Source organism: Sebastes umbrosus, chromosome 19 (genome assembly GCF_015220745.1).
Source record: "Sebastes umbrosus isolate fSebUmb1 chromosome 19, fSebUmb1.pri, whole genome shotgun sequence".
In the NCBI taxonomy this organism is placed as follows: domain Eukaryota; kingdom Metazoa; phylum Chordata; class Actinopteri; order Perciformes; family Sebastidae; genus Sebastes; species Sebastes umbrosus.
Genome location: NC_051287.1, coordinates 27,262,884 through 27,288,858, shown reverse-complemented (window position 1 = coordinate 27,288,858; position 25,975 = coordinate 27,262,884). Strand labels below are relative to the sequence as shown.

At 41.9% G+C, this 25,975-nt stretch overlaps 1 protein-coding gene across 2 annotated transcripts in view; it reads left to right on the top strand.

Annotated features, from left to right (window-relative positions):
- The first annotated feature begins 10,305 nt into the window (after positions 1-10,305).
- The window catches only part of fibcd1 (fibrinogen C domain containing 1), a 142,774-nt gene continuing 127,104 nt past the window's right edge, over positions 10,306-25,975 (top strand). For both annotated transcript variants that reach the window (XM_037753050.1, XM_037753049.1), the window contains exon 1: positions 10,306-11,364. In XM_037753050.1, coding sequence (XP_037608978.1) covers positions 11,317-11,364 — 48 coding nt within the window. In that variant the 5' untranslated portion in view covers positions 10,306-11,316. The remainder of the gene's footprint in view (positions 11,365-25,975) is intronic.

The window sequence follows — 25,975 nt, the reverse complement described above, 5'->3', positions numbered from 1 at the left end:
GACCATCAATGCCTTAATCACACTTAAGTAGAATACTTACTTAAGTAGAAACCCTACATGAACGTATGAGCATAAACATTTGGTGAACTTTTTGCAGATATGCTTAATATGATGACCATATTGTTGATCATGATGATCTTGGCAGCATTATGTTCCCACTCCCCAAACATATTGAGCTCATGTAAATTAGTCAGACTTGAACACAATTCTTAGCAGAAACAGTCACTGACTGACTGATGGCAGAGTTTAGCTACAAACAAATGTTAACAGCATCCAGTCTGTTTAGCCAGTATCAATTATTCAAACAGTTGATATCTTCTTTGTTGGCATATTGTTAGATGATGATTAAAGATAGAAGGCCAGACGTATTGAGGGGAGTCGATGCTTTTTGGAGAGCAGATCCTTTCACCTTTGGCCGTCTGCCCAACCTAGTAATGTACGGTATTTGTATACTGATTGATTTAGTTTTTTACTAGACACAAAGATGAAAGAGTTGGAGTCTCTTTCATCCACTCAATCTATATCACTCTTCTATTAAGATACCTTTTTACCTTTTTGCTCTCTAGCCAGGAATGAGTTGACATTTGTCCTGCCATCTGCCATCAGCTCCAATAAGCTGCATTATTTCAAGCAGCAAGACTGTGATATTAGGATTATTATGTATCATTTTCATTCTTCTCTTTGGTTCCGTCTCTTCGGTTTCACCTGAAAGTGCACAGACACCCGGGCTGAGTGAGGGAGTCGAATATCATCTCCCGTCTCACACACATATCGCTGCAGAGCACCACAGGAGAGACTTTCTCTCTCACATTCTCCCAACTGATCTTTTTCCAGAGCTCCGGGGTCACACAGTGCAGTCCCATAACATTCTGGGAAATGATCACAGACTTTCAAATGCAGATTACATGCTGGTAACGCAAATTTATGTACAAATTACATTCCTCCTCCATCATTTGAAGGCTGATTATGAGAGAGCGGAAGGCAAGACCACCAAATATCATTTTGAGTCCAGCCTTCCCACACAGACTACAGTACAGAGTACAGTGTATATGGTCCACAGGTCACAGGACTGTTGTTGGCTGGTGCCGGGTGCATGCTAGTTGTAAACATCACTATCGTGTTGTTTGGTGCCTACTGTAGACTAGAGGTCGATCGATAATTCATTTTTAAAGGCCGATATAATAACGCTAGTGTGGAGCAGGAAAAAGCCGATAGCCGATTAATCGGCCGATATCTTCTTTAAATCTGCAGCAGCCTGGTCGGCTACTTTTACATATGGTGTTTTTAATCCTGATGTGTGATTTGGTGGAATACATCGTTGGAATATGTTCTATTTATTTACAATGGGCGACGTTACGTTGTTAAATGCCACTCTTACAAAGCATTAATGTTGGTGCATGTTCATGGGGTAAGGAGGATCCTTAAGTGTGTGATTTCATTTCATTTCATGAATGGTTACCTGGTTGGATTATTTGGAAGAGAGCACGCCAGATTGGTAAGAAAGTTAGAGTAACAGTGAATGACTTGTTTTCCTCCTGTCTGCCTGTCTTGTATCGTGGACAAAGAGCTGATAGTGTTGCGTTTTATATTCAAGAGACAACTGTTCTGTCCCTCTACCATGACTTTGTGTCTGGAGCCTCCATGCCGATCGGTGATGTTCGTCCCCACATTACTGGTGGAGGATGCGGAGCCGCAGGCTACTACTGCCCAGTTCCGCTGATAACTATAGTTTGTAAAACGTCCTATCGGCACCGACTAATCAGCCACATGGATTTATCGGTCTACCTCTACTGTAGATGACAACAATCGCATTATACCTTGAAGATTTGTGCAGCAAGCCAAATCACACACAGAAACGTAGTACTATGAACCTGCCGAACCAAACAGGCACATTCCTTTTTGTAAAAGACTTTGACATATTTCTTATTTAAATATTTCTTAAAAGGTATGCATCTTCTCTTAGTACATAATGACCCTTCAGCGTTGAGAAAACCCTCGTGCTATTTAGTGCATCTTTCACTTTGGGCAGGTTACACTGTGTCTGTAGAGGATGAACGCTTAGTGAGGCGTGCTCTCTTACCCAAGAGCTACCTACAGCTTCAGAATAATGATGTGCCATGTTCGCAGTGTAAGATGAGGTGTCCTCTCTCCTTTGCAAGATGTAAATAAACTTAAAGCTGCAATTGTATGTGTGGAATCGGACTATATGAGGAAGAAGAACCGGTTAACAAGGCTTTCCACTTTATTATTAAAGTCTTATTATACTGTTTATATATATATATATAGCCATGACCAAAGAGGAGAACAGCCAAACACATACAGAGAGATTTAATGGAAAGGGCTGGGCTTCACCACAGGTACAGAAATGTCCCAGCAGGGGGTAAAGAGTCTTAATGGAATTATAAGACATTACAAGAACAAGTATTTTTGGATTACCGCCTGCCTACTTAATTCCCAATCCCCCAAAAAGGTACAGATTGGACTTAAACCACTGTGGGAGTTCAGCCCCACATGAAATAGTGCATTAAAGACTTTGCATTCCTTGAGAGGGCAATAGGATCACATGCTTGTGTGTTCTTGGTAGGTAAGCTTGTTTTATGCCGTACAGCAAAATGGGAAGAGAGACAGAATAAGTAAGTGGAAATAAGTGTTGAGTAGGGATGTCACGGTGAAGGAATTTTCCCACCGGTTAATAAACTTGTCGCAACACCGGTGTTACCAATTTTCCCAGACATTTTACAAGAAAATATCACGGTCATTATATGTATGAGTGTCAATGTTGATCTTTAATGTTGAATGGCAAGGGGGGTGTGTGTTGATTGCAGAGGACGATGAGGTTGCAGGTAAACGATGCACAGACGGGTTGATTTCTTCAGCCTGTATGTTTTTATAAGCCTCTTACTTGCACCTTTTATTTTATGATGCACATGTTCCCAGTCCTCCTGCTGCTCTCGGAGCTCCAAAAGAAAGGGTTCATTGGTGGGTGGAGCACTATATACTTGCAGAGGAGCCCGGGAGCATTGCCCGAGGGAGGCCCGCGGATAATTACAAACCATTCAACAAACCCAGCGCGGCGGCTCACGGAGACATCCTGACGGTGAGCCAAGAGGCAAACAGAACTGAAACGAGACAGAGAACGACAAAACACGGAGCGCATGAGTCATACAACATCAGCCGCCGTAACGGAAACGTGGATCGAAGTTGCAAAAGGAACACCTGACTCACTGAGGAGGATGGGAGCCGAGAAGGAGACGACGACAACAACAGCAGAGCTCAGATTATGTTCCATCCTATAAATGCTGTTAATTATCACAGATAGAGAACATAATCATTCTTAGGAGCTCGGAGACAGTAATGAAGACAGTAAAGAAGAGGCTTTGCTGGTCATAAAGTGTTTGAAACACCCACCATATTGTCAAGCTCATAATCATTACAATCACTTTTGTGATCATCATCAGCGCCACCGCCACTTATGGAATTCCATCTCCCGGATTTATGTCTGATTACCCTCATTAGTAAATGTCACCTCTATCAGTCTGCAACCAGACTCTCAGTGTACTCACTGGACCCTCGCTGCTCAAGAATGTGTGTTTGAGTGTGAGTATGTGTGCAGTGTTTGATGAATCCGCTTTGCCCCACAGGGTTGATATTCTAACTGAAAAAGGGAGAGGGTAGAGCGAAGAGCTCTGCAAAGAATCTGATGTATCAGTAACCTCAATCATGTCCCACACCTATGGCTAACCTCGGGCTAAGTTAGGGAATTAACAGAGCAGCCAGAGAGACATGCAACACTGCCTTTGACTTTGCACTTCAGAGGTGCGAGCGCTTTGCCCCTCCTCTGGAGATTCTTGAGAAAGACCCATCATTATACATTAATAACAGCAGAGACTTCTCCCTCAGCCTGCACAGCCTCTGCTTGTGTCCCCTATTGATTTTTCACTGAATTCTTTTGATGAGAGTATAGGGACTGACACTTTGATTACGTTTACCGGTACTCGGTGTGCACTTGTGTGTGGATGTACGTTTGTGCTTGTGTGCCAATGTTCAATGAATTTACTTGTGCAACGTGTGTATCTGTGTACACATACTGTAACTTCTTGCTAGATTTAAAGGAACAGTGTGTAACATTTAGGGGGATCTTTTGGCACAAATGGAAAACAATATAGTGCAAAAACATTGAAAGATTGCCTCGTTATCTGATACCAGAAAAAACTGTAGCTTCAGGGATACATGCTTTGCTGCTTTTAAAGGACAAGTGTATAACAATTAGGGGGATCTATCGGCAGAAATGGAATCAAATATTAATAAGTATGTTTTCTTTAGTCTATAATCACCTGAAAAGAAGAATGTTGTGTTTTCATTACCTTAGAATGAGCCATTTATATCCACATACGGAGCTGGCCGCCATGTTGCTACGTCATGAAAACCGATGCTTCGCTACCAAGTCAATGCCAAAATTCTGAAAACGTGATGCTACTCGTTTTTCTACAGTAAAGCAGGTACCATCAAGGCTAGAGGCTAACAGTGTTCCATTGTCCTGGGGACAGCAGAAAATGTGTTTGGGACGCAGTAAACTCACAATCGACGTGTTCAGGGGATGCACACTATTTTTCCACTGATAATGTTACATTGAGAACATTATGATGCGTTCATTCAGTAAAAATGAGTATTGGGCAAAGGTAAATTCTAATGTTATCATGATGCGTTCAAATGTAATCTTGTAAAATGTCATTTTTTTTAGAAACTTGAATAACTCCAGTTGTTTGAAGGAGATGTTTGCCGCTAAATCCTACTCTCTTCACCTTTAAGCAGCTGTTTGTTTCTCATATTTGTTCAGTAAACCTTTCTGACAATGTATTATCCCATAACCAACTCAGTGGCATTCTGTACTGTTCTTCATATTCTTTACCATACTTTCTTCCTTTTTTTCTGCAACTCCGTCATTTTGCAAATTACAAGCTTGGCATTTTGGGAAGGGCAGTTCACTCTGTTGGTTCTTCACAGTTCTGTGCATTTGTACTGCTGTCACTCCATGCGTGAAAATTCAAAAAAACACAGCCAAGGGGAAAAAAAACCTCAGACAGCAACATTGAACTGAGAGCAGAGCTTGAGCAAAGCGTCACAGACACACACACACACACACACACACACTTGTTTGGATATCAGGACACATTTAACAGCAAAGCCAATAAAAGGCTGTATTGTTTGGGCTAATTGTAGAGATAAACAGCTCTTCCTGGGAGACTTCTCCTTTTTCTCTGAATGTCTTTGGCTGATCAGGTTTCAGTGACATTCAAACATCGGGCCAGAACTGTGCAAACACACACCTCTGCAAGCACACACATTATCAGACAAAGACATGTCCACAAGCTGGTGTGACCAAGGTTTTACCTACAATGGTTTGCCCCCTTGTATATCTGGCAGTCCTCCTTTCTACCTTCTCCTGGGATACTAAAGTCATTGCTCATTCATTGTGAAGGAAATCACTATATTATTACAATATTTGTCAAAAGCCCGGAAGGATATACAGTAGACTAAATTTAATACCCCTGCAGTTTGTCAGCAAATATGCAATGTTTGCACATTTCCCTTTTTTCATCAAACAGAGCCATGACCTCGGGGCGTTAAGACATTTGGTGTTAACTGCCTTTTGTTCCAAGTCAGTGTGTCTGTTTTAACCTATGATCTATGACTCCTTTAGACGTGTCACCTCACTCTGATTTACAGTAAATATAATGCATGTAAATAGAAATCACTAGAATTGATGATTAATGCAAACATGTCAAGTCTGTACAATTTACCATGTCGTGAGAGCTTTTTTTCCTGAATGTGATCTTGATATTTTAAAGAGCAGTCACTGAGCATATTAACACAGAATAGGGAAGCAAAGCAATTCAAAATGTGTAAGAAAAGATACAGAAAATGAGACATTAAAATAAAAAAAAAGTATGAATATGCATATAAAACATGTACACAAATAAATACTATGTTCAAGGTTCAATGTTAATTTAAAAAATGCAGTTGTAGTCCCTTTATGCTACATAAGAAAAACAAAAAGAGCAAAAGTGTTCTTTACGGTGGAGTGTGGAGGATGAGTTGATGAGTCTCACAGCCTGAGGAGAGAAGCTGCTCTGTAGTCTGGTGCTTCGGCAGCGGATACCAGATGGCAGCAGAGTGAACAGGATGTGGCTGGGGTGGGTATTGTCTTTTAATATCCTTTGGGCTCTGTGCAGGCACCTCAACTCACCAATATCACTGATGCTCACTAGAAGGGTACCAGTGATGTTCCGGGCGGTTTTAATCACCCACTGCAGAGCCCTCCTGTCCTGAACCGTACACATCACATAACAGTTTGTAATGTTTCCAGTCAGGATGCTTTCTATTGCTCCTCTGTAAAAAGTTAACAACAACTTGGGGAATTTTGCCCTCTTAAGTTTCCTTAAAGGTGCTAAATTTGATATCCAGAGCATTAATATAGCAGCAGACAACTATTGTCTATCTAAAGATATAGAGGAGTAATGTCTACCTGAGCAGAGGTTGAAAACGCTCTCCCTCTGTGTATGTTGTAATTCGAGCATCTCTGTGCTTTGTTGACGTCACCGGGCCGGCTACACATGCTCTTAGTGCTTGTTCGTGCATGTAAGTGTGCCCCACTGACTAGCTCACAGCCGCTGCTCTTCACTGCTCTCATACGGCCGTTACAGCAGGCTGTCGCGAAAGCTTAACACCCGCCCTCCGGTCCTCCGTCAGGTAAACACTGTTATTTCTGTCAGGACCTTCGCCGTTGTTTGCACTGTTTAGCATTGTTAGCACCATTAGCTTCAATCTGCGCCTTACCGTCGCCATGTTGAGAGACGTTGAGAGGCAATAGAAATTCTCTTAATCTCATATTTAGCATGTTTAAAAAAATACAGCTGTTTTTGAGCTTTCTTCACCATTTACACGTTTACATATAGACTGGGGAAAAAAAGTTCGGAAACTTGTGTTTGGTGGATTATTTCTCTGTTGTTAGAATGCTAATTGGCATTGTATTTTACATCATTGAAAAGCCTGTTTATTTACCTTCACAATGATGTCCAACTTGTAAGGATCATGCATTTGTGGGATGAGCAGCACAGCTGATTATGTGGGTAGCGCCCAAGAAAAATTTGCCAAAATGCTCTGTCAATGGTAAACAGTGTATTCTCATAAGGCTACAATGACTGCCCTTCATCGTCAGGCCCGTTGGCGCTGGTGTCGACAACACAGACAATGGAACCTGAACATGTGGGGGAATGTCATTTTCAGTGATGAGTCCAGGTTCTGTCTGTTAAAGTTGGATGGCAGGGTCAAAGTATGGAGATGATGCGGAGAACGCTATGCTGATTGTTGCACCGATGGAGTAACAGCTTTTGGTGGGGGCAGTGTCATGGTGTGTTTGGGGGGGGGGGGGAATCTCCCTCACTGGCAAAACAAGGCTTGTCATCATTGAAGGCCATCTCAATGCAGTGAGATATCGGGATGAGATTCTGCAGCCAGTGGCGATCCCATATCTCCACAATCTGGCACCTAACTTCATCCTCCAAGATGACAACGCTCGCCCCCACAGAGCCAGGGTTATCACAGACTACCTCCACAATGTGGGAGTAGAGAGAATGGAACGGCCTGCCAAGAGTCCACACCTCAACCCAATTCAACACTTGTGGGATCAGCTCTGGCGTGCTGTACGTGTTAGAGTGACCAACACAACCTCGTTGGCTGATCTGCAACGAATCCTGGTTGAGGAATGGAACGCCATCCCACAGCAACGTGTGACCAGGTTGGTGACCAGCATGAGGAGGAGGTGCCAGGCTGTTGTGGCTGCGTATGGATCTTCCAGCGCTACTGAGGCTCCTGACGGTGTATTAAATGAATAAAGTGTAAAATAGCCAATATGTCTTGTTTGTTCCTTGTTACTGATAGAGAGTTCAATCATCCAATCCACCAAACAACTCAAAACAAGAGAATACACTGTTTACCATTGGCAGAGCATTTTGGCAAATTTTTCTTGGGCGCTACCCACATAATCAGCTGTGCTGCTCATCCCACAAATGCATGATCCTTACAAGTTGGACATCATTGTGAAGGTAAATAAACAGGCTTTCCAACCATGTAAAATACAATGACCATTAGCATTGTAACAACGGAGAAATAATCCACCAAACACAAGTTTCCAAACTTTTTTTCCCAAGTATATATGTATTTATGCATTCACTTATGAACATACCTATACTAGTGATAATGCATTCACGTTCACATATTAGTAATAATATACATAATGCATTATACACTATTATAAACATGTATATATGCAACCCTTTTTGTTATTCTTCAATTGGCTTTGAATGTTCTCAGTTCAGGAAATTGATTCCTCTGATCGACTTCTGATGCCTTATATTGAAGGAATGTGTTCCACTGATAATAATTGCTGCAATGTCCTTTGGAATAAGCATGAGAAAACTTTAATGAAATTGTGTCAGCACTCTAACTTTAGGTATAATTTTGGGAAATTTACCCCAGATCAGGGGCTACGACTTAATCAACCCACCTTAAAGGCCCTGATAGAAGACCCTGATCGGTCCCACATGAACAGTTTATTATTAACATGACAAGTTTCAGCATTTCTTTTTCTTTCTTTTGTCTGTGCCATTCTCACTAGTTTAAAGTGGGCGGGACTCAGCTGGAAACGTGTGGTATCACATTCTTCCCTGTTCCAATCAGGATTAAGCATACCGATGTACATTTTATGTGTATGTTTGTGTTTTTAGCATTTGTTTTTACATATTTGTATTATGCAATATTGCATTTATTATGTTTTATTGATCTGTGTTTAAGCGGACAGTTGACAGGGTTGTTTACTTATGCCACTGCCAATCAAATCTGATAAATCCAGCATTCACATCACTGAAGCAGATTTGCTGAGTTCATAATAACATGTTAAACCATTAAAAATAGGGGATAGGGATGTCTTTATGCCTCCGCGCCTTAACTCCAGTTAATATGTTAATTATGACAATTTAACACGAATATCTAATAGGATGAAATGATGAAGTGATGACATTTTGACTGGTTGGAGGCAGTAATTCTAGTTTTTCTAAACTTTAATTTTGATTGTTGTTTATTTAGTTATGAAAACTTAATTTTATCAAGAAATACTTTTACTCACTGGGCTTAAATAATACTTATGCAGTATTATTATCACTGAGGTGATTAATTGAGCAGGTGATATAACGAAAGTCTGCATGGTAACACTTTTAACAGAGTCCTCTGTACTGGTTAAAACATGTATCTGTTTATTAGAAAAGAAAGAGATATAATGCTGTTATTTCAAGGCATTAAACTTGCAATATGTGCTCCTAGATGGGCTGTCATCCCTGACAAACTATTCCACCTTAACAACCCTCAATCGACTGGTGGATGTCAGCCCTGCTGACAATGCACGTTGTGTAGCAGTGACCCTATTTTGCATTATCCCCCCACTCCTGTGAATGCAGGTTCATCACAGGGATGAGTAATCTTACACATGCCTCGGTCCCTGCACCAATGATTAGACTTCTAATCATCTGTCTATCCAACCACCTGAACTGAGCAAAAACACGACCACTCTTGTGGACCTCATTATTGACAGTAATGACTGTGTATAAGAGGGGTGGGGGGGGGGTCTTTGTGTGCTGCTGTGCTGCCTGTCAAAAAGAGCTGAAAACTGTCAAGGTGAGAATTGATTTTTGTAGGAAACTGTTGATTCATTTATACCCGGAGTTCAAACACAAGAGTTCTTATGTTAACTCAGCTGAGGTGTTGAGTGCCCTGTAATATCCCTTTATAATAATCAATGGTTTAATACAGTGAGAGCATTTCCTGTTTGAAACAAACCATATACCATATTATCCCTCATTATGTTCAGTCATGTGTTACTGGGCTGAACATGGCTTGGATGCTGGTATATGTTTAGACTCTGGTTTTCAATTTTATTTCTGTGCATTAAATTATAAAATGTAGATGGATACATATACATTTAATATTCTGTGTCATCTTTTTTGTACTATAGTGAGGTTCCTCTGCTCTAAACTCACAAACAAGCAGCCCTCAAATTAGAAGATATGGGTGATGTCACAGCAGTCATTAAGACTCTGAGGAATCACCAAACCTGACCAGGTGTCCTGCTAGAATAATGTACACACTGTGTACAACCTTTAGTAGATTTACGCACGTTTCTGTTCCTGCAGGAGGATCTGGTATCCGGGATGATGTTCCATTGCACAGTCTGTAGTCACACATCAAGCATACATGTGCCACAACGTGCTGCTGTTTGGGTTGCAGTGGAATAGGAGGGTCCACGGTGCGATGGAGGTGAAGTAGCAGGCGGGCTGCCAGTAGCACAGCAGTGGAGAGCAGGGCGGCACAGGGACGGAACGCTGCCACGGATCGGAGCGGTGCGGTGCGGAGCGGTGCGGCGTGCGGACCGAAGGGACGCGGTGATTGACAGGCGAAGGAACGGAGCGCGCACGGAGCGCCCCGTGCGGCACACAGCGGAGCGCGCTAATCTCCCCGTACCCATCTTGTCAAAGGCATCTCTGTGAAATATCAACCAGACCAGCCAGAGCAGCCTGGCGCAGATAAAGGAGGCTCTCTCCATCTTGGACGCGGTGTTTGGACTCTTCTCAGCGAATGAAAGAGGAAAAGGAGCGCGGCAGCTGTCTCCTATCACATCCTGCTTTTACCTGTTCAGTCCCGACTGGACCCAGTCTGGACTAACCTAACTGGACACAGTCTGGACTAACCTGGCGTCTACGAGTGTCCTGGAGACGGGAGTGGATGGACTACAGCTCAGGTTACACTTTGCAATCTGAGCCAAAGAAGATCTTGCCGGTTGTTCTTTTTATGGAGTAAAAGGACTGCGACTTGCTTTCCGGATCCTTTTTTGGGGGTTCATTTTTGATTTTGTTAAATCCAACATCATTGTGATGCGTTTGTGAGTCCAGTGATAAACCCGGAGCCTGTAAACTCTCCTTTTCTCTCTTTCTAATTGGAATAACGGCCAGATAATCAGGAGACTCTCGGGAGGAATTTTGGTGCGTAATTTGTGCGGTGTGTGCGGTGTGTGCGGCTGCTGAGCCGCAGAAGTAGTTGTGCCTCCCTTCTTTTTTTCCCCCTCTCGGTTAAACACCATGGAGTAGGAGTAGGACAAATCACAGGTAAAGACTTAGAACCAGCGGCTTGATTCTCCGTCGCCTGGAACACACAGGCGGGTCTGATGCGCACATTCTCCGGAGGATGGTACATGACTGATGGGGAATCATGAACAGCTCTTCTGAACTCGAAGATGGGACTCGGCATAAAAACCAGGTATGTTCACCCAGTTTAAAAACCAGGTATGTTCACCCAGTTTAAAAACCAGGTATGTTCACCCAGTTTAAAAACCAGGGATGTTCACCCAGTTTAAAAACCAGGTATGTGCACCCAGTTGCGCTGCGGGTTGGTGAGGAGTGGTGAGTGTGATGGCGCAGTGTGAGCACGCCGAGTTTGATCATGTGGCTCTCGGGTGAATGTGTGCAGACTGTGGAGACTGTAGAGACTGTAGGTCTTTACCCGACTCCCCGGGCTCTGGCTCGTCTGGTCCTGTCATAAACCCCCAGTCCCCCTGGCTACTAGTGTTTATTGTGAAGCGACGCTCCACTGTGTTATTAGAGTAGGAGAAGGATGGTGAAATCACGGCAGGAGACTGAGTGTGAAAAGACTGAGAGTTGTTTGCGCATCCTCATCCCCCCCCCATGTAAGCCCGGGCTGTACTGGAGTTGAATGTGTGTAAATGGTGTGTTGTGTAGAGTGTTGAAATATGGCATCCTCCAGTCGCTCCTAAAGCTCCAGAGGCCAGTCCACCCATCGGATGAATTGAGACAGAGGCGGACGTGCGCTGTGTTGCAGCCAGGCAAAGCTCACTGTGGGGAATAGTCAATGTTCCACAAGGTCAGTGGAGGGCTAGTGACAGACCATGAGGGAGAGGGCTCCCCTGGAACACAGAATCAGGTTTCGTGGCAGTGAGAAGGCTTGGCGCCTCTGAAACACAACGATTTACCCTCCTATTCTCTCTGAAACACAACGATTTACCCTCCTATTCTCTCTGAAACACAACGATTTACCCTCCTATTCTCTCTGAAACACAACGATTTACCCTCCTAGTCTCTCTGAAACACAACGATTTACCCTCCTAGTCTCTCTGAAACACAACGATTTACCCTCCTAGTCTCTCTGAAACACAACGATTTACCCTCCTATTCTCTCTGAAACACAACGATTTACCCTCCTATTCTCTCTGAAACACAACGATTTACCCTCCTAGTCTCTCTGAAACACAACGATTTACCCTCCTATTCTCTCTGAAACACAACGATTTACCCTCCTAGTCTCTCTGAAACACAACGATTTACCCTCCTAGTCTCTCTGAAACACAACGATTTACCCTCCTATTCTCTCTGAAACACAACGATTTACCCTCCTATTCTCTCTGAAACACAACGATTTACCCTCCTAGTCTCTCTGAAACACAACGATTTACCCTCTCTCTGAAACACAACGATTTACCCTCTCTCTGAAACACAACGATTTGCCCTCCTAGTCTCTCTGAAACACAACGATTTACCCTCTCTCTGAAACACAACGATTTGCCCTCCTAGTCTCTCTGAAACACAACGATTTACCCTTCATAGCCTCTCTTGCCTCCTTTATGAGGATGGATTTAGTTATTATGCTGCATCACTGAAACATGAAAGGTGATGTCAAAACTTCCTCGGAGCTTTTGCAAAATGTTCTGACTAGAAGAGAAGTAGTAGAAGAGAAGTAGTAGAAGAGCATTGGGCAACTTAGTTTGCTGTAATGTCCAAATGAATGTACCTGTTCTGCTCACTGAAACACACATTCCTCTGCTCTTTGACTTCAATCTAATTACGAGTATGTGGATTGTGTCATTCAGAAGCTATAAGTTAGAAAGAAACAGCTTGTGTCTTGTACTTTGCAAAGCTTGACAGGTGTCAGGCGATATGGCTTCCTGTCTTGTGCTTCAGTAGATTTCATGGCTGAGTCGGAGTCATTTGCATGGTGGCACTCTAAGCTGGGCCTGTTTGAGTCCCCTATAAGCTTTAGTTAGTATCCATTAACATAAGGCTGTAGTTAGATGTTCATATATTACAGCTGGCTGATGTAAACCTCCATACTTCTGGAGCTGATCGATGACTAAGAGGATGTGACTAGCGTTTTGCATGCTCTCTATAAGCTGTTTTGCCTCTTTTACATCCACCTAAAGGTCATGCAAATAGCAAATATGCCTCCTCTGGGTTTTAATTTGATGATTATGTTGTCCTATGATAACCACAATATCTGTCTCAGATCAGTAAACATGGCCAGAAAAAAATAATTGCAAGCAAAATGATCCTCGCTGTGATTTTGATAATTCATTTCTGTGTTCTTGAAGAAAAAGAAATGTGAATGACTAAATGCAGCTCTAATATGCTCTAATACCCGACACTCGCTCCGGATCAGACAGCATCGGGGGATGAGATGAGAGGTTGAGGGAAATGGGGATGGCTAATGCTGCTATCTGTCCCTCTCCTCCTCCCTACATCTATCTGTCTCCATCTTCTGCTCTCGTGATTTTGCTATCACATACAGACTCACATAAATACTCTGCGTGCCAGCCTGTCTCTCTTTGTAATCTTAAGCAGTAAAACCAAACCTTCATCTCCAGCCTCGGTGCTATTGACACAGTCATTTCAGACCCAGTGGGGAGGGATCGGGTAATAGAGATCTGTTGTGGTCTCTGTTTGTTTTGCTATTGCAAAACATGTTCTAGCGTTCGTCTGGTTACTCTGCCTATTTGATTTGTTGCTGTCAGCCGTGCCCTTTTACAACAGATGGAGGCCAGTCAGAGGGAAAGGGAGATTCAAGTGCAACTTTAAAAATCAGCCTTGAAATCTGATTCAGTGGATAATACGCGACAGAGTCCGAGATGCTCTTAACTTGTGTGAAGGAAAATGAGACACTTGAAAGAAACAAAATGGCTACCATGACTTTTGTAATGAAATGGAATGAAAGCTGAGAAGTCAAGGTTGCTGCTCGCCAATATCACCAAAGTAACGTAAGGAAAATTAGATTGAAGGCTGTATGAATATGTTCTCATAAAAAGGCTTGTTACATGTGGCTTATTCTCTCCAAGATTGCTCTGGGAAAAAATGTAATACCACACAAGAAACACAAACAGCAAGGGATGCAATAGTGGCTAGAAGGGAACCAACAAACGGGGGAAACTCTAGCTAGAAGTCAGGCATTGACCTCAAATAGTTAAGGTTAGGCATTGACCTCAAATAGTTAAGGTTAGGCCTTGAATGGTTAAGAGTAGGATAGGTTGTCGGGCAGTGAGTCTCGCGAGAGTTTTTACAGATCTCAGATCAGATTTTGCAATTTGCTGGCTCCCTTCTAGACACGACCATGCAATATTGTGCTGTAAAAATATAGTTTTTTTTTAGGGGAATGCTAGCTAGACTGCTCATAGGGCCGTTTGCTATAGCTGTTTCCATGGCATCATTCTTTAATCAGTCAGGAGCTGGGTTGGAGCAACTTGTCTTTTGTCTCAATTTAAAATATGAACTGTGATATGTGCACACTGTCACAATATCCGATTTTCACTACACGATTATCGTGGCCAAAATAATTCACAATGACGTTATTATCCCAATATCGATAGAAACTTGAAAAAGAATAAAAATGATGATGCTATCAGTCAAATTCATCTTTAACTTTGTTTATTGTGCCTTTCTCTCTTTTTTGGCAAATAAATTACACTCACAAAATATAATTGTAGGGAGTTTGAGAGAGTCTCAAACCATAACTGTATATATGAAATGATTGAAAGGGGATATATTATGCTCATTTTCATTTTCTTGTGAGAAAAATATGGTGCACCTTTGCAAAGATAGTGGTCAAGCTGTGGGCGGTATATTCTAATGAGCCTGCATGTGACATAGGGAGGGGAACCACATCTGAGGGGCTTGTTCAATCACGTTTTCTGATACAGCCCACAAAAAACTGACTGGGTCGTCTGATGTCACAGTTTGTCGGTTGGTAGAAACTCCCAAATGTATGAGTACAAACAAATGATATGTCCCATTTAACAAGCTCTGGATTATTTAAACAATATTATCATATGTGTATTATTAAGATAATATCAATATGTATTGTTAAATATGACGATTATCGTCAATACTGGTATATCACAACTCTAGCGCGTGCGCACAAACACACGCATGCACAAAGTATAGCTGAGACTTCAATGAGGCCCAATGGGGTTGCCCACTCAGATTGTAGGTAATCAATAACACTCTGAGAGCTCCAAACTTTCCAAAGCAATGAAAGGACTGTTTGTATATGAGTAGAATAACATAAAGTACAGCTGTGCCTTGCCAGCCAATACATTGAAATGCACGCACACACACACACGCACACACACTCACACACACACCCACACACTCCCACACACACACACACACACACCCACACACACACACACACTCACACATTGCACTAAAGGGGTATATTTTACAGACAATTTGTTGGATTTTTATAGCCCAAGCTTCACTTTTAAACCGTGAACCAACACAAACGGATCAAAGTCACAAAACCACATCAATAAGTTAGCAAATCACGTAACTGTAGTTAGGATGTTTATGTATCTCCAACACACCTGACGCAAAGCAGTAAACAGGAGGAAGGGTTGCCTTGACAGCATACACGCTGCAGGCCAACATCTATCAAAAACACACTCGGCAGCGACCCAGCTCACAAATGATATCAGGCTTGCATGACAGCCGTGGAACACACACACCAACGTCTCTGCCAGGATTTATCAGTCTGCACTAACTCACTTTAATACTCATCGCACCCACATGTGGTAACTGTTGCACATCAGGCAGAGCCGAGAGGTTGACCTCCGTGCGTACATCTTTCTACATATCTTATAATTAGGGCTGAACAATTTTGGAAAATATCTAATTGCCGTTTTTCTGACCAATATTGCAATTTAAATTTGTATTGTCTTCTATCAGAAGATTGTACTACAGTTGCCGACACAAAAATGTTAAAAATCAAATGGCCCTATCAAGAGTCAGTGTTTGGTTTGTCCATGTCACTTTGCGCCATGTATCCTGTACTGACTGCAATGTTAACACATCGCGTATAAATGCTACATTATGACGTAGTATAAAAAGCGAGAAAGACTACTTCCGGTAGGTGGGTGGGGAGGTGGATGAGTCCAACCGACACCGGACTTTCAACCAGGAGACCGGTTATTGTTAGTGACAATTGTCACACGTCTTTTAGAGGCATTTGTGATCTGTTTTCGTAGTTGTGTTACGTCATTTCCATACATATTTAACTTAGTTTACATACTTATTTTAAGCCCAACCAAGAAGTTTTTCCTTAACGTAACTAAGTGGTTTTCTTGCCTGAACCTAACTGCGGACGTTTGCACAGCGTACAAATGACTCGTGAAAAGGCTAAAATGCGTACTCATGACACGCAGAATGTCTGTGTAATGTTGTGGTATTTATACGCCTTCCTGTGAGACTGAGTTGCATTCTAAGGTAACAAAAACACACGTATTTGTATTTTCAGGTGATTATACACAACAAAAACATTAATGTTGTATTCCATTTCTGCCGATAGATCTCCTGAAATGCTACACACCGTTCCTTTAAACCAGTCGGAGAAATTGTAAAAGAAAAAAAGGCTTTTTTGATTCATCATTTATACTTTCCTACAGTTAAGGCTATATGACATAACCCCTGGCAGATATCTTGTACTGGTCATGTGTTGGACATTGGTTTCAGGATGTTTATGTGTAAGCAGAAAACCGAACATTCCCTGTATAATCCTGTAGGTTGGTGCAGAACCTCATTCCACCTAAACAACCAATCTCTGTGAAGAGGTGTAAGTGTTGATGTGAGCATAAACACTGAATGACTTTTGTAGCTCAGAGGGAGAGTGGTCAGTCTGTTCTGACCTCTCTCTCCACAATGTAATACACATTATATATGTTAATTATATCATTGCTTCAAACATGTTGAATGCTTTGCGTGTTTCATTTCTTATGCGTATAGGTCGATTTCCACAACAAAGTAAACTTGCCCAGTAAAAATTGACCAATTTATCTTACTTTAATTTATTAAGTACAATATTGCATTCGTGGTAAAGTATTCAAATGTAACCATGACATTCAAAGTGGCTTTATATTCCACGGTCACAGCTGCATAGTCGGCCACTTATGATAATAATGACAAACTGCTGGTTTAAACAGTGTTTTTGATTATCAGACTGAAGCCTGCACTCTGCCTAAGCTAAGGTTAGCCTCACAGACTGAAGAGAACCGGTCTGAATCCCAGAGGTCCTGATTTAGAGATCCTTTTTTAATGGACAGTAAAAACACACAGGCCACTCTTTCTTTTCTCAAACACAACCAGTGAGAGTGGTGTTTCTTCTTACTTTAAAACATCTTTTGCCAAGTTTAAATGTACTGCCGCTACCAAGAGTGAGCATATTAACCACACAATAGCCAAGATTTCTTTTTTGTTGTTTTGCCAACTCAAAGACGTTAATTAATTATAACAAGTCAATTAGTATGTTGTCTTTATAGCCAATGAAATCAACAGCTGCCGGCTGAAACAATACGGCAGCTTTTGTGATTTGAAAATTGCAACCTTTCGAATCGCGATTTTGATTGATTGATTCAGCCCTACTAATGATGCTGTTTTATTTAAAAATATAATACGGTGCATGCTATCTATATGTTTCTTAGACTTGTCCCACTCATATTACAAATGTGTTATGTATGTTTCTTAATGCTAGGATCGGCTGAAATGTGAAATGACAGTGTAACAGCTAAAAAGAGGTGAAGACTCTAGCTTTGTACTGCATGTGTGAGATGATGGGCTGGCTGGCTGGTTTCGTGGGTATCCTTGTCGAATCTAATGAACCTGCTGAGCTGGCTGGAGGTATAGGAGGCAGTGTGGACTGGAGCAGAGCAAAGCGGAGAGAGTTCCCTGGTTCAGTGGGCCTGTGATTTCCCTGTGGGGGGTCCCGCTATGGCAGCAGTGCAACTCTAACAACCTCAGCTTCTGTCTCGTCCTGGCCCGCTCAGGGTGGTCTCCAGGAAACACCCGCCAGCAAAAGTTTTCATCCGTTTGTCAGATCACATACCAGAACACACGGCTGGCAGAAGCACTGATATGTTCAAATCCTTCAGCAGGTGAAAATTGGGGCATTTTAACTCTTTGTGTGTTTTTCTCACTGTCAGTTCATTTGCGCATCTTTGTCTGTACATATGTAAACTCTCATAAAAACACTTGTAGTGTGACGTGTTTTTAACACGTGTAATGTGACGGTTTGACAGGAATGGGAAGATGTGTGTGTTTTATTTGTGCATCCAGCGATTGTATACATACAGTAACTGTCTCAGAGGAGAGATTGATCAGATTAGGTCATGTCAGACTTTGTGTTTGCTATAGTATGTGTTTAACAGTATATGAAAAATATTTTGACATATTTGTGTGGGTTTGTGCATGCTGCACTTGTGTGATCACGTGCTTGCATCAACCCATTGTTCCTTTTAAATAAGAGTATGGGGGTGGGAGTAAAGGGAGAGTTATTCAATTTATCAAGAAAAAACAATCCCTCGGTGTCATTGATTTCACTTTGGTACTGCTCTTCATAACAACACCGCCTTTCTATTGGTGTGCACCGTAATGAATTTCAAAGCCTTAATGTTGCAGTATGTTTTTCATCTTCATGTTCTCCTCACACACAAATCCTTCTCTAATCACCTCTCTTCTTTTGATCATTTCTCATCATTACAACATCATCTTCTTTTTTAGCTCCGGACACATCTATATAATAATAATAGTTGAAGCCCATTGTTGAATTGTGGGATCAACACCTAAGTGGTTTGCAGGAGTGTGGGCCTATTGTTAGAATAAAGGTATGAATGTGTGAGAGGAGCGTGTGTGTTGGTGGATCAAAGCGGTAACGAGCCATTACTGTCAAGCCGTTACATAAGTGAAGAGTGCTTTTTGCATAGGAAGTGCCTTAATGGAGCGGCGTGTTCGTTTGTTTAGGTTTCTGCTGCAGACTGATGGAGCCATTTTGGGTTAACGTGCGTGTACAGTAGCCCTGTGAAACCAGGAGCTTTACTGGTCTGAAGGTTATAAATGACGGCAGCTGTCCCATGTGCTTTTGGCATTGCTCTTCATCTATCCCGGTTTGTTATCTGACCCTCTATGTCTTTTGTTCATTTTCTTCCTTTCTATATCTCTTGCTGAAACGAAGGGACAGGCCATTTTAATACTATCAGATTTCTGAAGCTGCAAGGTGGTCAGGAGGCCTTGAGAGAGAAAGAGGGAGAGGCTAGGAAGGACAGGAGCAAGAATGGAAACGGGAGTCGATAAAAGCAGAAGAATAAAAATAAGAGCCATGGTAGAGAAAGAAAAGAGTAACCCATAGTAGAGTAGAAAGGACACGGGAGGGTTGGAAAGTATGAATCATAGTAGGTCCCAGATCAGTGTTGAGCAGGCAGCAGGCTAGCTGGGGGCACATGTACCTTTTTGCGAGATGACGCAGATATATTCCAGCTGCTCAAAATCTGACATACCTACAACAAAGGATTGTTATCAGATATACTACACGGTAATGTTGGAGGACAGACAGCCTCTTTCCAGTCAGCTCTTGGATCAGTTACGAGGCTCATCATCGAAAGCCCCAAAGCATCACCATGGGCTCACTCGCATCCAGCACAACAGCTGCAACAGAGAGTAATTGAACCTAATACATTCGTGATTCTTGGTAACTGTGTTGATTTTGTGCACTACACATGCTTTGTGTGTGAGAATTAAGGGTGTAAATCACCAGTTTCATCACCGTACGACATCATATTGATTACATTGAACGATACAACATTTGCTGATATCACAATGTCTGCCTTGATACGATTTCAATTCAATTCAGGGGCCTGCGATCGATATGAGACGATATCATATGCCCATTTAACACAATCAATTATATTTATATCACCTCACAAAAAGACACTAAAATATGATTTGACAATTTTATTACTGGGCTCCTCCAGGCATTTAAATGAAAAACAATCCCTTCTTTTTAATAAAAAAAAAAAGAAATACAAAAAATAGACCTCCTGTTGTTGGAGGTCTGGTTGCTGCTTAGTGCTGGTGGGCGGCATGTCAATAAAATGGTAGTAGCTTTTCCACCTTAAAGGTCAGCCCACCTTAAGTGAGCCTGAGCTCAAGTTGTCGCTAACTCTAACCAGCAGGTAGCGAGCACTTGGCTATCTTAATTATGTCGATATGTATCGATGTTTTCACTTTGCACCGATGATATTGGATCGTTGATCATTCAATCCATATATCAATCCAGATCGACAGATCGTTCCACCCCTGGTGAGAATGTTTGTGTTCTGTTATGCACACATTTACATGTGGGTCATTTGTGTGTGGGCGAGCATCACGGTCAGTACAGTACAGTCACTCTGTTGGTTTCCTTCTTTGTCTTTGTGCCTTTGAAGGGATGTGAAGAAAGCAATGCTGAGTAGGAAACATTAGGAAGGCACCGCAGGGCAAGGTTATACTCTACCTCCCAGAGTATGTATTGACAGATGTGTCAGCAAGCTGACCTGATGGGCAGGGTTTCACAGTAGAAGAGCTAAAAGTGTGAGAGGGAGAGAGGCAGACGAGGCAGGCTGAGGCATTAGGTTTCCATCTGCAGGATTCAGCCCCTCGTGCATGTTTGTGTGTGTGTGCCAAAAATGGTCATTAAGGCGGCGGAAAAACACTCTAAAGGAAAGATAAATGTGTATATTCACCCCATTATTTTACTCTGGAAGACTGTAATATCGCCATTCTCAAATTTATCATTCACTTCCCTGCTAAATCATCATTAAAAATGCATTGGAAATCACCGGTGAGAGGCGTGCAGGTGGAGGGAAAACAGTGGGCTGGAAATGAGGCAGAGTGGTGGAGTGAGAGATGAGAGAGACTCAGAGTGTGCACGTGTTACACAGTTCAGTCACCTTGATGGACAACTAGCCAGGTCCATTCAACTGACAGATAGCGCTCTGTGTCCATATTTGCAGCGCGAAGTGTCCAATTTCCTCCCGCTGATCTCAATCGAAGAGTTAAAGAGCTCCGTAGATGTGACACTGGAATCTTGATCAAATAGAGATTAGAGATTAGAGGCCTGCTTTTAGGGGAACATACTTCCCACAACATAATGGCCTTTTTTTCTTTTTGTTCCCTCGGCTCATCATTAATCAACGTGAGTACGCAAGCACAACAAATCACGTAAGCATGCGAGCACAGTTCCCTTTTGTGATGGGTTACGGCGTCTGACTAAGAATGCAGACGGAACACTAAATAATAAGGGAATTAATTAGACTCAGAAAATCCAGTGAATAATTTATGGTAAATGGAGAAGTTTAATCAAGCAATCAATCTACTCTGGCCACCGCATCTGGAGCAGAAGAATATTACAGGAGAGAGGGACGAGGATGAGAATGCAGTTTTAACTCTACATAAACCACTTAAACACACAATCAGTGGAAACTGCTGGAATGCAGAGAAAGCCTGGCGGCCTGCCAGGGCTGATTGTTAAAATAGTGATGCTATAGTGCGGCGTCTGTTTCACTGCTGGCATACAGAGCGCCTTTTTATCTTGGTGTTAAGCTGCCAATGTGGTCGTGATTGAGCTGCGTTGCCCTCTAACTCTCTCATACTTGGTAGTCTCCCCGAAATCCCATTATTGGTTCTCCTCTGAGCCAAATGGAGTCATTTCCTTAGCACACTGACTTCATATATTTACCTGCTAATGACTTGCTTAAGTTAACGTTGGAACATAATAGCGTCATTATGGGCCAGGCACCATCAGGTGTCTGAAGCATTAATTGACTAGGAGGATGAAGGCTGAGAAGTCCTTGTTGTCTCTATTAAAGCTGCAGTAGGCAGAATATTTTTGGCATTATTGGGCAAAAATTCCATAACAACCTTACAGCATGTTGTTATTCAAGTGTTCTGAGAGAAAACTACCTGCTCCTCCTCATGGCTCTGTTTTCAGGCTTTAGAACATCTAGCCCGTGACGGGAGAGAGAGCGTTCCTATTGGCTGTTCATTCAACGGAGGCAGCTGTCAATCACTCGCGAACTCCGATCAAACGGTCAAACTAGGCAGTGCTGATTAAATATGAATCAATATTCTGTTACTGTAATGCCTATTTCTCTATGCAGATGTTCTCAGAAACATCTTATAGTGTGCTGTTTAGCTGTAAAATGAGAAAGTTTGCTGGTGGGCGGTGCTTGGTATTTCCTCAACTGATCTCAACATGGCTTGACCGTTTGGTCGGAGTCTGTGAGTGATTGACAGCTGCTCAGAGACGGCAGACTCCATATCAGCTCTGACTGCTTGTTTTCCTCCAGTTTGTGAAATCTTGTAGATGCCTTTAGGAGCACCGGAGGACACCGGAGGACACCGGAGGACACCGGAGGACACAGAGGAACATGATTTTTTTGTCTCATGCACTACTGTCAGAATAGAGTTTTATAAAAATAACTTCTTTTTTTTTATCATATTTGCCATTTCTACCCACTGCTGCTTTAAGTAGTAGTCTTGATCTGTGAATTGGATGCAAAAGAATTGGAAAGATTGCCTTGTTATCCGATGCCAGAAAAAAAAGGCATGACAGCATCATTTTCACAGATATATTTTTAGCCTCAGGGACAGGTGCTTTGCTTTTAACAAACCGAACATGAAATGGGAGTTGATGAGATCCTGCACCAAGTATCCTTCTCTTAAATGTTTGTCACATTGTCTGTAAGGATACCGACCACAAGATATTTGTGGTCAGCAAATCTTCCGTGTTTAGCTAAAGTTCCCACTGACAGATACATTATGTTCACTCAACTGAAACAAAAATTAGATTTTGCATTTGTGATAAGCAGAGCGAGAAGAAAACTTCACGAAAGAGGTCAGGTGGCTGGTACGAGGATGAGAAAAGCATTTGGAGTGATGATAGTTTCAGGAGCGAGATAAAAAATTGAATGTTGCCTTAAAAAAATATTCAGAACTAGACAGAGAGAGGGAGGCACAAAGAGACACGGAGATGTATTTATTGCAGCTATCCTATTAAACAGTTATGACAAACTCATGGCTAATATATTAACAGACTTATCCACCAACATCCATTATTTATTCATCATCAAAAATTCAATCTGGCAGACTGTGTGCCATTATTCAGATGTGCTGGGGGAAAGTGGCACATTTGAATAAATGAGGAATTGTAGGACTCACTCCCTTGGCTTGTTGTTGTTCCAACCCCCCCCCCGACCCCCCCATTAAATTATTCAAACGTTAAATCAATCCAAAAAATCCAGGAGATGGATTGATATTGAAAAACAATACCCTCTCTAGCTCTCAAAGCTGGATTTATTATATCATTGTGAAGAAACATTTTATTCTTCCTGGCCCATTTAAAGCAAAATCTGACTTATATCAAACTGTTGGAAGTGGCTCCGTCGTACACCATCTGGCTTGTGTTTTTCATTAGCAGGAGAGGAAAACATTATGTTTTCTGCACGGTTCAACTTGCATCTCATTTCAGGGCAGTTGCTGACCCCCTGCTATGGCTGCAGTAGACAAGCTCATATTTACTATATTTGGTTTGCCTTGTTTCCTCTGGTGAAATTCTGCACCTCTCGGCAATAGTCTGAATGAGATTGGATATGGAAATATAGAGTACTGCAGACCAGGAGTTTCTGCTGATGTTGTGAAACCTGGCAGCCTGGAGAACAGGACATATTCCTCAGAGAAACAAACACTCGCGCATAGAGACACCCCTGTGACACATGAAGCCTGACACTGAGGCACACACGTACAGTACTCTTCATTTAATGTAGTACATTACAGAAAAAGCAACCACAGTAAAAAAGGTACATATTTAAAGTGTGGAGAGGATTTTTGAACATCAGCTAAATGGGGGAAAATATACAGGCAACAATTTAATATACTTACTGGGATATATTTTACCTCTTTAACTGTAGATGAACCTCCGGGTCTGAGAAGTGAAGTCAATGAAGAAGTGCCTTAAACCTGCATTCTTTCTACCAGCCAGCAGGGGGCGACTCCTCTGGTTGTATAGATGTCTATGAGAAAATGATCCTACTTCTCTCTTGATTTATTCCCTCAGTAAACATTGTGAACATGAGTTTATGGTCTCAATCACTAGTTTCAAGTCTTCTTCAATACAGCATGATGTTCATTTAGTAAATGATGGTCCCATTTAGAGTCAGATAGACCATAAAGCAGGGGATGCTTTAGGGCGGGGCTACCTTGTGATTGACAGGTCTCTACCACGGTGTTGTCCGGTCTGCGGGTTGTCCGTGTTTCAGAGTTTTAACCCTTTCACAGTGTGTTTTCAGTTCATGAAAGTTAATTGTAACATAGTGGACGCCTTGACATGTCTTATTCAACCACTTCTGGTTGCAAAAAAACAAGATGGCGACGGTCCAAAACCAAGATGGCGAACTCAAGGCTTCAAAACAACAGTCCACAAACCAATGGGTGACGTCACGGTGACGAAGTCCACTTCTTATATACAGTCTATGGTGTTAGCATGCTAACTGATTGGAATATCATTAGTTTTGAAGGTATTTGGTCACAGTACAATTGTGAAAAAAAAATATTTGACAATTTAAAATGTGGACTTGATGATGGCGCTAGATGAGAAGTTAAAGGATCACCAAAGTTATTACAATTTATCCTATAGGGAATATGAATGTCTGAACCAAAGTGAATTGCAGTCAGTGGTGGACTGACTAACCGATGGACATAGGCTTCCCTAGAGCAGTAGTGTGGTTAAACTAGGAGCATGATCTGTATTAAGTGTACAAGCACATTCAATAAGGCAGTTGAAAGTTTTGGTAAGTGAAATGCCAGCATTTTATTTTTCTTTACTGACATGTTGTCTGACTTGATCTCTAAGTTGATGCAAGCTGTAGGCATAAAGACCACCTGCGCTTCACACTAATGCAAAACCCTTGCAGTTTATAGTGTCAACAGTTGTCAGGCATAATGTTAATGTTTGGTTGAGATTGTGTCAGGGAGGTGCTTATTAAACTCTATAAAAGCCTTGGTTCTGTTTGTTGTATTTGACTGCAGTTGTCTGTGTTATTTCACCCGAGGACTTGGCCAACATACTGGCCAAACACTGCAGTGTTCAGTCACTCAGCTTACTGTCCGTGGTATAGTCGAGCGCTGCAATTGGATCTGGGCAATACAATGGAATCCAATAAATTACAACTCGTCCAAAACGGAAGCTCAAGTCTCTCTGAACTTTGAAAAATTGGCCAATAATGAAAGTCAGGCTGACCAGCTTTGTGCTCTATTTTTTAATTGCTGTCAACAATCCATAAAATTCCTTTTAACTTCTGTGCTCTCCAAGCTTGTGTTGTATCTTAAGGGGGTAAAAATAAAGGCAAGAAGATCAAGTGTAGTGTCTGTATCATTTATCAAAAGCAATGGATAGCCCGACCAGTTCCATTATTTCCTGTTAACTAATATTTACAGTATATTCTCGGTTTGGACAAACCTGTTCAAACATTGAGGTATCAGATTAGATTTGAAGAAGTCTAGTAATATACAAGTTCCATTAAATCCTGGCTAATATATGCTGTTCAGAAGCAGTGTGTGTGAAACAGTAATTTGCAATACTGGAAGTGGATTGTTAAGTTTCAATATACAGTAGAGTCTAAATAAGCATGAAGATTATAAACAGGTTTTGAGGAGTTAACACCCTTTGGACAACAACATTTTGGTATTACCCAGTTTTGCTTCGGGCATTTAAGGGGAGAAACGTTTGA